This window comes from Lampris incognitus, chromosome 11 (assembly GCF_029633865.1).
Source record: "Lampris incognitus isolate fLamInc1 chromosome 11, fLamInc1.hap2, whole genome shotgun sequence".
Classification (NCBI taxonomy): Eukaryota; Metazoa; Chordata; class Actinopteri; order Lampriformes; family Lampridae; genus Lampris; species Lampris incognitus.
This window is the reverse complement of record NC_079221.1, coordinates 26,676,013-26,690,731: the sequence shown is the minus strand read 5'-3', so window position 1 is coordinate 26,690,731 and position 14,719 is coordinate 26,676,013. Positions and strand designations below refer to the sequence as shown.

At 42.5% G+C, this 14,719-nt stretch overlaps 1 protein-coding gene across 2 annotated transcripts in view; it reads left to right on the top strand.

The window, feature by feature from the left end:
* gdap2 (ganglioside induced differentiation associated protein 2) overlaps positions 1-14,395 on the top strand; it is a 53,692-nt gene extending 39,297 nt beyond the window's left edge. For both annotated transcript variants that reach the window (XM_056289668.1, XM_056289669.1), the window contains 2 exons: positions 1,346-1,489; positions 11,284-14,395. In XM_056289668.1, coding sequence (XP_056145643.1) covers positions 1,346-1,489; positions 11,284-11,328 — 189 coding nt within the window. In that variant the 3' untranslated portion in view covers positions 11,329-14,395. The remainder of the gene's footprint in view (positions 1-1,345; positions 1,490-11,283) is intronic.
* The last annotated feature ends 324 nt before the right edge of the window (positions 14,396-14,719 follow it).

Below are 14,719 nucleotides of genomic sequence, written 5' to 3'. Positions count from 1 at the left end.
TCTGCGTCTCACAAACGTTCTTCTTTGTGATCCAAACACCTCAAACTTGGATTCATCCGTCCACAACACTTTTTTCCAGTCTTCCTCTGTCCAATGTCTGTGTTCTTTTGCCCATCTTAATCTTTTTCTTTTATTGGTCAGTCTCAGATATGGCTTTTTCTTTGCCACTCTGCCCTGAAGCCCAGAATCCCGCAGCCGCCTCTTCACTGTAGATGTTGACACTGGTGTTTTGCGGGTACTATTTAATGAAGATGCCAGTTGGGGACCTGTGAGGCGTCTGTTTCTCAAACTAGAGACTCTAATGTACTTATCTTCTTGCTCAGTTGTGCAACGCGGCCTCCCACTTCTTTTTCTACTCTGGTTAGAGCCTGTTTGTGCTGTCCTCTGAAGGGAGTAGTACACACCGGTGTAGGAAATCTTCAATTTCTTAGCAATTTCTCGCATGGAATAGCCTTCATTTCTAAGAACAAGAATTGACTGTCGAGTTTCAGATGAAAGTTCTCTTTTTCTGGCCATTTTGAGCGTTTAATTGACCCCACAAATGTGATGCTCCAGAAACTCAATCTGCTCAAAGGAAGGTCAGTTTTGTAGCTTCTGTAACGAGCTAAACTGTTTTCAGATGTGTGAACATGATTGCACAAGGGTTTTCTAATCATCAATTAGCCTTCTGAGCCAATGAGCAAACACATTGTACCATTAGAACACTGGAGTGATAGTTGCTTGAAATGGGCCTCTATACACCTATGTAGATATTGCACCAAAAACCAGACATTTGCAGCTAGAATAGTCATTTACCACATTAGCAATGTATAGAGTGTATTTCTTTAAAGTTAAGACTAGTTTAAAGTTATCTTCATTGAAAAGTACAGTGCTTTTCCTTCAAAAATATGGACATTTCAATGTGATCCCAAACTTTTGAACGGTAGTGTAGAATATATGTAAACTAAACCAGCATGAGTAAATAAGTAATTCTCTATTTAGTCAAACCAAACAAAATCGCATGTTTACAAAGTCAGTGTCAATATTGTATGTCAATAGTCCATGCATATACCGTAAAAGCTTCCTTAGTTTATTGATCAAATTTAAAAGTATATTGATATCGTTATAAAGGAAATGAGTTTTCATGCTATATAGTATGTACACATCAAAGAATATTGCACCATTTAGCGGAAGGAGGAGTAAGGAGACTTGAGAGAATATCAGTCCTGTCTTTCTCCCACTCCCTCACTGTCGCTTTATCCATCCTGTTTCTCGCTCCCCTTTTTTATATTTTCTCCTAAATCTTTGTCCCTCTCCCTTTCTCTCTTGTTTCGCTTGTGTGTGTGTGCGTGTGTCCCCCCCCCAGGTCTCTACATGGTTCTTCACAACCTTCAGTGTGTCCGGTCTGAAAGACAAGGTTCACTACCTGGACAACCTGCAGCAGCTCTTCACCTGCATCAAACCAGAGCAGATCGACATCCCTCCCTTTGTGCTGGAGTATGATGGGCGGGTGAGCAAAACAGACAAAGACACACTACTCTGGTTAACCTCCACCTCACTTCTTGACTCTAATTTAGAGATACAAACACCATCAATTGTTGTTACGCAGCATGTTGTGCAAATGTTATGCAAAACAACATTCAGTTTCTGCTCCATTTCCCCCCTGACCTTCAAAACTCAACCCAAATGCATATTAAATTCATGCAGGTAGGCAACTGCATGTTTGTCAGTTAATTTAATGATTCGGAAAGTGGCAGCGCGTCTGTTCTTCAACCAACCCAAAACCTCACATGTCAATCCGCTCTTAATATCCCTCCGCTGGCTCCCAGTTGCTGCCCCCATCGAATTCAAAACCTTGACGCTCGCTTACAAAACAGCAACTAAAGCGCCTCCCGCCTACCTGAACTCCCTCATTCAGGTCTACACTCAGTCCCGCTCACTACGCTCTGCCAATAAAAGGTGTCTGGCACTTCCGCCACAACAGGGCCCTAAGTCACTATAGCAAGACTCTTCTCTTCTGTAGTTCCCCGGTGGTGGAACGAGTTACCAAACTCCATTCGATCCGATAAGTCCCTCTCCATCTTTAAGAAGAAGCTAAAGACCCAGCTCTTTCTCGAATACCTCCACACCGGGTGGTATTAATGGAAAAACAACAACAAAAAAGTGCTTCTATGCACCCTATGCATTGCCTTTGTGCACAGCCTGTTGACACCTATATGTCCTATTGGACTTGAACCTAGTTTATTGGCACTTGCATTGTGGCCTCCTGACTAGATCCTTGCTTGTGTTGTATTAACTCTCAGATGTGCATTGCTTTGGATAAAAGTGTCTGCTAAATGAAATTGTTACATTGTAATTTCTCAGAATGACTGGGAAACTGTGGATGAGGACAGGGAATGAGAAAGGGGATTGTGGTTCTCAGCAACCGCCAGTCACATAACCTCTAGCCCTTCCATGCTGAGGCTCAGCAGCCAACACGATAGGGCTGCGGTTGTCCTGAGCAGATATCGGTAGCCAACAGCAATGGCTATGCTTGTGCTGGACAGATACCAGTAACCTACAGTAGAGCATTATGTTTGTACTGGGCGGCAACCCATGGCCATCAGGAGAGGGCTGCTATTATACTGGGTAGGTGTGGTTGTGTGGAACTGTGTGAAACTATAAAGACATATAGTCATTTTTAAAAGAGTATGTATGATTCAGTCAGCTTTTACTAAATAATTGAGAGAAAAAAACCCTCTTTGGCCAATATCTAATATACACCACTGCTTTACAGTTTTTGGTGATTATTCACACTACTACGGTGCCAGAATAAAATGCACACACAATCTCTAACTCTTGACATAAGCTGTCAAGAGTTATATATTGTGTGTATGTACGGGTAACGTGAAAAAACGGTTAATGTGCAAACTACCCAGGTAATGTGCAGATTACCCAACGGGGCAGTTAATGTGCACATTACCCGCCAGAACGGGTTATCTGCACATTACCTGGGTAGTCTGCACACTACCCGCTTGGGCGGTTAATGTGGATAGAACGAACAACATTATCCACATTGACCGGGTAGTCTGCACACCACCCGTTTGGATGGTTAATGTGGATGGAACGAATCCACATTAACCTGGTAGTCTGAACATTACCCGTTTGGATGGTTAATGTGGATGGAACGAACCTGCAACTCATCTTTTACGATATTTTGATATTTAAATCAGCAATACGCTTTTAGCCTAATGACTCATGAAGTGAGGCCATCTGAGGAATCACAAGTTGTGGCAAATGAAAGAACAGACGTTGGCGATATCATTCTGTCTTTAGATCAACGTTTTCCCCCACTTGTATAACGAGGCTATTAGCATCAAAGAACACAAAAATTAGCCCTCCTCGCTCTCTATCTGATCCCTGATATGAATGAATAGCCTACAAATTTGACAAGGGTGAAAAGAAATATCAGTCTCGGCCATCTCCCATCAGGCTACTATAGCCTACTCTCACTGGAGACATGCGTCATTCAACCAATCTGAAATGGCAATCACTCCATGAACAGACTGGTAAATAAAACTTTATGGAAGAGGGGTACTGGCGGGGAAAAAATACTAAGACTAGATGATATGAAAACAGAACGAAATTCGTTTTATAAGCCCAGTATGTAGGAGCAGAAGCAGCGAAAAAATATGTCAAAATGGAATTCCTGTCTGCCAATCAGGCAAGAAAAATTAATGAACAGGCGATACCTTTCAGATGCACTTTTACACAACCACCAAAAAAGACAAAAATGTGCCCGATCCCCTCCCTCGCCTGGCTAATATAGCCTAGTAGCCTACATATTTCATCGATCATATCCTAATCTAACCGAGAATATGGGAGGGAGCAAACGGTACCCCTCTTCCATAAAGTTTTATTTACCAGTCTGTCCACGGAGTGATTGCCATTTCGGATTGGTTGAATGACGCATGTCTCCAGTGAGAGTAGGCTATAGCAGCCTGATGGGAGATGGCCAAGACTGATATTTCTTTTCACCCTTGTCAAATTTGTAGGCTATTCATTCATATCAGGGATCAGATAGAGAGCAAGGAGGGCTAATTTTTGTGTTCTTTGATGCTAATAGCCTCGTTATACAAGTGGGGAAAAACGTTGATCTAAAGACAGAATGATATCGCCAACGTCTGTTCTTTCATTTACCACAACTTGTGATTCCTCAGATGGCCTCACTTCATGAGTCATTAGGCTAAAGGCCTATTGCTGATTTGAATAACAAAATATCGTAAAAAGATGAGTTGCAGGTTCGTTCCATCCACATTAACCATCCAAACGGGTGGTGTGCAGACTACCCGGTTAATGTGGATAATGTGGTTCGTTCTATCCACATTAACTGCCCAAGCGGGGAGTGTGCAGACTACCCGGGTAATGTGCAGATAACCCGTTCTGGTGGCTAATGTACACATTAACCACCCCATTGGGTAATCTGCACATTACCCGGGTAGTTTGCACATTCACTGTTTTTTCACATTACCTGTAACAAGTACATTATAACAACAATCTCAACACATCCGAATTTGAGGCAGAACATCAGGTCTGTAAATACCATGACATTATCTAAATCTAACCCTCATGGGTTCATAACACCATTACGGCAAGGAATTCTAGGCCTTTTGTGATGCTTATAATTTAATTCTCTGTCATGATGGCTATGTTAAGCCCTGTATTGCTTGGAGCCCTGTGGAAGCACTACTACCTTTTCCTCTGTTAGTGGCTCTTTTTGGTTCAACAATTTCAAGGTATTTCAGTATCTAAACTCCCTTAAACTATAGTTATAATTTGAGGCATTAGCCTGAATTGCACTGTTTGCTGTAGGCTTTGTTTGAAGATCCTTGGGAATTTGTTGTCACTAGAACTTCTCATAGAATATTGCCTTGTACTATAATGACAGCACATTATATTTACACCAAGGACATTCGAATTTATGTATTTTAGACAGGGCAGCATGGTGGCAAAGTGGTTAGCGTGGTCGCCTCACGGCAAGAAGGTCCTGGGTTCGAGCCCTGGGGTAGTCCAACCTTGAGGGTTGTCCCGGGTCGTCCTGTGTGTGGAGTTTGCATGTTCTCCCCATGTCTGCATGGGTTTCCTCCCACAGTCCAAAGACAAGTAGGTCAGGTGAAGCGGCCATACTAAATTGTCCCTAGGTGTGTGTGTGTGTGTGTGTGTGTGTGTGTGCGCGCGCGCCCGCCCTGTGGTGGCCTGGTGGCCTGTCCAGGGTGTCTCCCCGCATGCCACCCAATGACTGCTTTGATAGGCTCCAGCATTCCCATGACTCTGAGAGCAGGATAAGCAGTTTGGATAATGGATGGATGGATATTTTAGACTTTGAGCTGACACTGTAAGTGTGACTAACAGTGATAAAGCATCCGAGGGGTCCTCTTGTCTTTTTAACTAGAATTGGTTATTCTACTCAAAAGTTTCATTTGACACGTCTGTTTTGTGTGTGTCTGTGGGTATGTGCTGGTGTCTGTCTCCCCTCTGCACACCAGCAGTGTGTGTCCTGGATATGCAGGAAGGATGAGTTTAAGGTTACACCTAGCTGCACATATACCCAGTTTACCACATCATGTTCTATGTCGTATCCTTTTATAATGGAAGACAAACATGGCACCAATTTCCATTTTTTACTTCTTCACAAGCCAAGCCTAAATAGCAAGACTGCTCACTGCGCCGCTGTTCATAAACTTGTGGCAGCTTTCTGCTTTAGTCAACATTAATCCCAGACACACAAACAAAGGAAAGTAGAGGGGTGAGTGGAAGGGAATAATCCAAAAGTATTTAAATTCGCCTCCAGCTGATGTTTCGTGTTTATTACTGAGATAAACCAGAGCAGGGGAAAATTGACTAATTGTCAGCTAATGACTTACTGATTACAAGTCTGTCTGCACGAGCATGCTCATATGCATGTATTTGTGTGTGTGTGTGTGTGTGTGTGTGTGTGTGTGTGTGTGTGTGTGTGTGTGTGTGTGTGTGTGTGTTTGGTTGAGTGTGCACACATGCATATGTTCATCTGTGTGTCTTTGTTTGTGTTGTACTCATTGTTCCATGAAAGAGCATTTATCTTTGCACATGTGTAAAGGAGAGATCGATTAATCAGTTAAACTTAGAAACCCAGTTTAGCTGTGGTTGTTCTGGGGCACTTCGTGTTGTGTTTGCTTGAAGAAGGAGCTCTGCTGGGCTCCACAGGAGACGACTGGAATGCAAGCAAAGGGCTTTCAAAAGTTTAGGATTTGTGAGGCTCCGGTGCCATGAGGACGACGTGTAAATGCTATATTTTACCAGGATGTGATTTAAATTGATAAACGTGTGTTAACCCTTTGAGTTGTGTTGGTACATAATACTATGTAAGTAGTTGATGGAAATTTAATACTGTAAAGCTCTTACAAGGGGGTAACAATTGAACAAGTGGCTATTTTCAATTGCAAATATTGTTACTACGTGACCTTAGGTTGCGTGGTTGCACCTTTGCGTGCAGGCCTGTGCTGGCTGCAGTAACCGTTTATTTACACTGTTGCAGACTTAAGGGCAGGAGAGCTTATTAAAGACTTTTGCAGTGTTAACTGTTGGCATTGTATCCAGTCCTCATTGCATTTAACACCTGTTATCAAAATGCATCTGTGTTTAGCTGGAAAGACATACTAATACACTCTCTGGCTCTTTCCCAGCGAATGTAAGAATTTCTCCTTTGTGAATGTAATCTACCATTTACTCATCTTTCACTTTTCTCATGCCGATGTTGTTGGGGGGGGGGGGCTTTATGGGGGTCTGAAGAGAGATGACACATGTGGCTTGGAGAAGCTATTCCCTTTTTACATTTTGCAAACTTTCAGCCACGATGTGTCCAAATACCCTTCCCAAGATGGTTTACACAATGGGATTTCTCTCCATCCACTGTACGCCTCAGCATGCATTTACACTTCATTTTTATACAGATAAATGTTCCTGGATTTCCATTTGATTATCCAAAATGCATTTAAAGCCAGGTGTAAATGGGGTCCGAGTTTCCATTTCAGCTATGTGAAAAAACGCTCCCCTTTGCAACTGACTGGAATGTGATCCACTGCTGTGTAAAAAAATGAATTATTTAAAGGCGAAAGTTCAACTTGTGATAACATTTTCTCGTAAAATGCTGATGCAAATGAGTAACCAAGAAAATGATAAAAGCTTGTCGTACTGTTCCCAGAAAACATTGAGTCAGGAAGCGTTTCAGTACTGACAGTTTTACTTCAGAATTAATTGGTTTTAAAACTTTATTTTACAAAAGGGATTTATTTTAAGGCCTTTTTTTAATTTAATGGCTTTATTTTATAACACTTCAACAAGGCCTTAGTGGTATAATGTTAAAAGCCTAAGCCCCAGAATGATCAGGATAGTCTTTTTACCTGAAGTCTCAGCCTCTTGAAGACATCGTTCTTGCATATTTATTTTTTTATTATTGATTTTAGGGAGGAAAAAAGTAACTGTGAATTAAAAAAAAAATTCGTTCAAGACAGCGTTTGCAGAATGGTTTTAAATTTGAAGGCACTTTGGGGGATTTCTACCTGGATGCTGACCTCCATCATCTGGCGATGTGAATAACTACTCCCAAAGTCCAAATAGATGAAAAGCATTAATTCACGTATAGTTAGGGTATTCCCAGCACTTTTGAACATCTGTCATTTCCTAATGCCCAAGGGTGGATATCAATTTACTGTAATCTCTTCATCGTTTGCTGAGGACTTCCAGTGCAAACCATGTCTTCTTGGGAGCAGGACATCCCAGGCCTTCAAACAAGACCAAAAGCATGGGGGAGTGTTTTTGAAAATCTGTTCAGTTTTGAGGGGTTTTAAAGTCATTTACATTTTTTCAGTTGCTAAAACCAGTACTGATATTTACATCTAGTCATTATAAGCTTATTCTTGGGGTGATGGCTGGGGTTTCCTATGATGGTATGTGATCACTAATAGTTGGCAACTGTTTGGATTTGCCTAAGTTCTTTTGATGATTTGATGATTATGGTTTACTTTGGCTCTTACAACATGTAAATATGAGTCTTGGTGGTAGTTGAAACTGGGGGTTTGCCTGAGTCTGAAGCTGAAGCAGTGCGAGTAGATGTGACTTTAAATGGGATTTCCAGTTGTGGGAACAATAAAGTTGATGTTGCTGCTGCTAAAACCGCCAATACTTCTACCATTACTGTTATCACTACAAGCATTGAAGGGTTATTTTTCCAATTATGGTATCGTCCATAAAGAATGTTGTTCTATTCCATTGCCTACCAACACGGGGATCGCCGGTTCAAATCCCTGTGTTACCTCCAGCTTGGTCGGGTATCCCTACAGACACAATAGGCTGTGTCTGCAGGTGGAAAGCCGGATGTGGGTGTGTGTCCTGGTCGCTGCACTAGCGCCTCCTCTGGTCGGTCGAGGCACTTGTTCAGGGTGAAGGGGGAACTGGGGGGAATACCATGATCCTCCCACGCGCTACATCCCCCCTGGAGAAACTCCTCACTTTCAGGTGAAAAGAAGCGGCTGGCAACTCCACATGTATCGGAGGAGACGTGGTAGTCTGCAGCCCTCCCCGGATTGGTAGACGGGGTGGAGCAGCGACCGGGACAGCTTGGAAGAGTAGGGTAATTGGCCAAGTACAATTGGGGAGAAAATTCCCAAAAAAGAAAAGAGTGCTATTAATATTATCGCTACTTCGATTAGTACAACCACTATTACTAGCTTTTGGTTACCTACTTGTATCACCACTACTGGTACATCTTCTAGTACTGATGCTACTCCAACTACTACTACTACTGCTATTACAGTAACATTTCAGGAGAAAGTTGTTCATCATATTGCATGGCCTCCTTTTTTTCCATACTGGAGATTATCATGTCAATGACTGGATAATTTCCATTCCTAACATGTTCTCCTCCATTTTTAGAGCTTAGTTTTGCTTGCGCAATGAAATGCAAGTGCTTAATCATATGAGTCAGCTATTCCAAATAAGAGAGATATTTTGGTTCTCCTGTCAGATGCAAAGAAGCTCAATTCATCTTTTTTTTTACCCCGGGGCAAAGCAGGGTGTCATAAGCCAGAGGTCACCAAATGCTTGGCATCAACACATTAGCATTCCCCAGAGGGCGCTTACTCACTTTGAGCTTACTGTACAACCTCGGTCCCCTGAGAGGCGCTCCACCATTAGTACCAATTTATCTGACATGAGATAAAGATGCCTAAACCAGGCCAGAGTGCACCACAAATGTATCTCCACTCTCAACACTTCAGCCAGCATACTGGAACTGAGAAAATTGATATTCAAATCACCATTCCTGAGTTGCGGTTTCTTAGGAATAGTTTGGTCTGCTGCTCTTGAGTTACGACACAAGTGTAATTCAGGGAATATGATTATTCTCAGTTGCTGTAGCTTACCTTGCTGAACTCCATGGTAGATGACACAAATTATATATAACGAAAAAAAATACAGTAAAAGCAAATAAATAAAAAATATTCTAACTAAGTTAAAATATTTGACCAGTATCAAACTTCAAATTGCACCCGGCCAATTACCCCACTCTTCCGAGCCGTCCCGGTCGCTGCTCCACCCCCTCTGCCGATCCGGGGAGGGCTGCAAACTACCACATCCCTCCTCCGATACATGTGGAGTCACCAACTGCTTCTTTTCACCTGACAGTGAGGAGTTTCACCAGGGGGACATAGCATGTGGGAGGATCACGCTATTCCCCCCAGTTCCCCCTCCCCCCCGAACAGGCGCCCCGACCGACCAGAGGAGGCGCTAGTGCCGCGACCAGGACACACACCCACATCCGGCTTCCCACCCGCAGACACGGCCAATTGTGTCTGTAGGGACACCCCACCAAACCGGAGGTAACATGAGGATTTGAACCGGCGACCCCCTTGTTGGTAGGCAACGGAATAGACCACCACGCTATCCAGACGCCCCAACAATGCATGTCTTACTATAGCAATGACTAGGTAAATATCTTTGAAAGAGAAAGTCAAACATGTTGGTGCCAGTTTGAAGTAAATCTGGTCATTGTCCACCTTTGGTGAAAATTTCATGTCATTTGCTGCTGCAGTTTTGCCATAAAGTTTTTAACAGACAAACAAACAACATCTAAAGCAACACCTTTCTGGTTGGGTAAAAGAAAAGGTTATTAAAAGGCTGTCTGTGTACTTCATATGATGATGCTGAGTTTTTGTCAATGTACACATACAAACAGGGGAGAGAAAAAATCGATTGCAGGGCTCTAAAGATGAACCATGTCCGGCGAGGCTCGAAAAGGGAGAACAACGAAATTAACAACAGTATTTCATAAACTTTATATGCAATGTAAAAATTGTGCTCAGCCCCCTGAGTCCCCCTCAGATGCATCACACAATTTTCTCTCCCTACTATGAGTTGCTTGCAACCCTTGTGTGAAATGTGTCCTTATAATTATCATGCCTACTGAACACATCTAGAATAAGGCTGTGTATCCACCAATTACCTGTTTTTTGTTTGTTTGTTTTTTTACATGGCTAGCACTTGAGGCAAGCACTTGAGAAGTATTTTGTGAAAAGCAGGTGCTGAACGCTGAGAGGAGATGGTAGTTGTTGCAGATGAGGATGAGGTTGGTAGTTGTTGCGGATGAGGATGATGATAGTTGTTGTGACGCAGTGAGATGGGAGTTTGACAAGAAGTCCGAACACCCCTTAACTTAAAGGCTCCAAACTCGTACTGTTCCCAACTTACCAACACACACACATACACGTACACACACAGATGTATTTATGCTAGTAAATACGGTGGCTTCTTAATATTTTACGGTGCTTGCATACTGATAAGCTGTGCTATAGTATAAGGCAGGAGCAGCTGGTAGATGGTGATAACCTTTGGCGTTAAACAAATTTTAGAGTTCCTGTGACGACTTGTAAAATCATTTATTCCCCTAACACCAGCCTTCGAACGTACAGCTATTTAAACTCCCACGTAACTCTGAAAATGAAGCCTTTCAAAGAAAAAGAAAAAAACACGATCTTCTCCACCACTTATAATCTGTTGGTTAAATCGTTTTTTCTGTTAAAATCTACTTGTCTGTTGTAACCTCCAGGCCGCTGTGTGGGTATGTCCAACTCTATTTGCATGTGCAGGGTTATATACTGCCTACTTACTGATCAAACCCCCTGGGCTCTTCGAAAATGTTCACCGATCATGTCATGTCTCCAGGTTTTACTCCCCTTAAAGTTCAATATTATCTGTTTCAAAACTGCCTGACCGTCTGTTCCTCTATTACAGATAAATGGGCCTCACCATGATCCATGCCAGTCCTCCAGTCTGTGACAGGAGACCAATAAGTGCTCCACACAGAGAGGAGAAGGATTGTCTAATCGACTGCCATATTGCCGCTGCAGTTGTGAAAGCCAAGATCCTGTCGCAGCCCTGAGCCATAATGGAGAAACTTCCTTCTGGTTTATCGGCTGCATTATTTAGAAGGAAATCCAGCTTCGGAAGAGTAGCTGAAAACCTCTGAAAGTGGCTTGAAGAACAGAATAACTTTTAGCCGAAAGGACAAATGTAAAAGCAACAGCCAAAACCTCACACCCACAAAAAGATGATTGTGGAGCTTATATGGCTTCTGGACTTCAACTGATAGTAGGGTGTTGTTTTGTTGTTGGTTTTTTTTTTGTCATGGTTTTGATTTGGGGTTTTTTTAATTTTCTTCCCAGAGATCTCTAAATGGGCAGCACTCGTTCAGTGTCCCTTGGACAGTTGCTGAAAGCAATTTACATGGTATGGGGGGGTAACAGACCAACGCAGTTGTCTCAAAAATTTTGAGGTCTTGCCAAACCAAGACCTCGGAAGTCCTCAATGAATTCATGTCAACGATCTCCTGACTGTAAAGATGATCCCTGTTTGGACCTCTCCCACCTTATCATAACTAGCCATGCTGGACTCCATGGACAGACTATGGTACAATTCAAGACTAATCTACAATGAGGTTTTCTATCAGGACTGTTGACAAAAATCAGTTGATGGACAGCTTCTCTCCTATGGCAGCGCCTCTGCAGACATCATTAGCCTTTGTTTGACCCGCCCATTTTTACAAGTGCTTTTTTTAAACACTGTAAACTATACTTACTTTTTGAGGGTCTTCCTGCCCAGCTGCAATGTCTGTACATGAGTAACATGGGGGTGTATTGTAGGACGAACATTTTTGCTCTTGCTCCCTGGCCACTGGATCTCGGGTGGCTCTCTGTCTGTGAAAGTCCATGCTTCATGTCTAAGTCATTCATTGCGGTTTTGTTTTCTCTCCTTGTTGCACAAGAATCACTACATCTTCAATATTTCTGTTTCCACACTTCAAATGTGGGTCAAGTAATGCACTCAGCCCTTTTTACCATTTGAGTTTGATTGCTTGGAGGGCAAGATGGCGGAGGTCAAACTGCAGTAGGGCAAATCCAATAGAACTAAATTTGTTGATGGAAAGGACAAGTTAACTTTCGTTCCTATAATTACTTTAACACGCCACTACTCACACTGTTGTCATAGTGTGACCTGAACCCCTCCTGTCTTGTGCTACCCCCAGTTTAAAACAAACAACTGTTTGCAGGTACTTTTTGACATAGCGCTGTCACTATCACAAGCAAATTTACATGCAAGTCGTTCTGCCCTGAAAGCATATGCAGATTGTTTGTTTTGGAGCCGGCTTCACACACCTTCACTGCACATTTTTCCACACACTACCGTGATAGCAAGATTCCACACGTCTTTAAATCATTTTACCTCTGCTGGCAAGAACCTGCGGCCAGAAAATGCCTTACGCAGCCCTCCAAGGTTTAAGCGACTGTCCTTACTGACATTTCAATGATTTAAATGAAATGTGCAAATGTTTGGTTCTACTTTAGAGCTCGCGGTTATCACCCCGTCTGTCGTCTGCCACGTGTCCAACCGTCAAGCCTTCCCCAGGCTTTTACCCGCGTTGTCAGCAAACGGCGTCTCGTAGATCCAGAGCGACGCAGATGGGGCAGGCCAGGATGCTCGAGACACTTTAGAGAAATCTTTCACCTTTTAAACTCTGAGGTCACTTTTTGCCTCTGAACCCCCATCTTGTCCACCCACCAACATATGAGTTCAAATGTGCATTTTATGCAGTTCATTATGGTTCGATAAAAACACACACTTCAAGAAATCAGTTAATTTATTAAGACTTTTTTTTTTTGCTTAACACATGAGATTGTTTCACTTGCTTTCAGTGAATTCAGGAGAATATGTTTGAGCCGAGTGTAATTTTCTTGATACTAAGCAGAGCGGTCTGCCTTACTCTGTCTGCTTTCCAGATATTGACACGTGATCCCAGAAGATTTGTTTTTTTTAAACATTTCCTGAATGGCTTTGAGAGGGGGTGGAAGCGTCTCACCCCTGGTGTCAGAATTGTTTGCTGCTTTTGAAAGAAAAAACACACACGAGTTTAACCGACTGAAGCGTAATCTGTATCTACATATTAATCCCACCTTCTCACCATCACCGAGCCCCTGCATCACTGACGGCGTCCCTCCGGCTGTCTGCATTAACGAATGTAAGCCGGAGCGCAGTGAAACCTGCTCAGTGGTCAGCTCAAATCAATGAAGTCATCAATACACAACAGATGTTCAATACTGTGATTACGTCAGAATGTGCATACAGTGTCAGATGTCAACTCACTGAAAATGTATATTTTCTTTTTTACTATATCAGTTTAGGGAATTGAGGCTGGTTTCTACACGGTACATTCTGGAGAGATTTTTGTGCAGACTAATGACTAATTGTTGATGCCAATCCACTTTTTTTTTCCTGTTTATTCTTTTTACACACGCTATTAAAATGATTTACTTTAACTTTGTTTTGAATGTCTGTATTAGGGGAATCAAGGCACAGGGGCACCCACAATGAGTTTTTTTTCCACTTAAAGCAGTAGTTCAGTGGTTATTATGCATGTTACCTTTTGAGTCACATGATCATTATGTGCCTGGGATTGAATCCTTCCAGGAATATTTTATCCTCTCTTCCATCTCACATTCCCTTTTGTATGGATAAAGAAAAGCACATTCTCCTTAAAAAAAAAAACACAAAGTTGATTTTAGGACCTTCTTCAGTACGGGCCACACTGCTGCAGCACTGGAAATGCTCATGGTGAAGTTGACATGACAGTTTGTCTACCACAAATAAGACTTAAGTGGATGTTGAAAGGAGCTGATTAAGATAGACAGAGTGCACCAAAATGCAGTTGTCTCTTAACTGGGTGCACCCCATCCATCGACATTAAGGCCGTCTTTTTTTTATAGTATGCAGCCGCCTACGGTGTTCACATTCCATGCCGTGTTTGAAATGGTGCCGTATGAGGAAAGGTGTGGAAATAAAGCAAGTTATTGTTGGGTTATGTTGTCAGTGTGTCTGAATTTACTGTTACTTTTCATATGTAAATCTATTTTTCTGGAAGTTTCCATTCACATTAAAGTGTGTGTGTGTGTGTGTGTGTCGGGGGGGGGGTCTATCCAGAGACCTCTTTGTTAAGGGAAGGGCTTTTTCATCACTACACGTTCCCACTGCCTAGGCTGTTTAACTCGTGTGTCTGTTTGAGTCCAGTCCAGCAATATGTCTGGCCCAAACGATGTCGGCATACTACATCATTGCAAGGGAAAATAAAATACATTGCTTTAATGCAACCATATGGCGCTGAATGAAAATCAGTGTG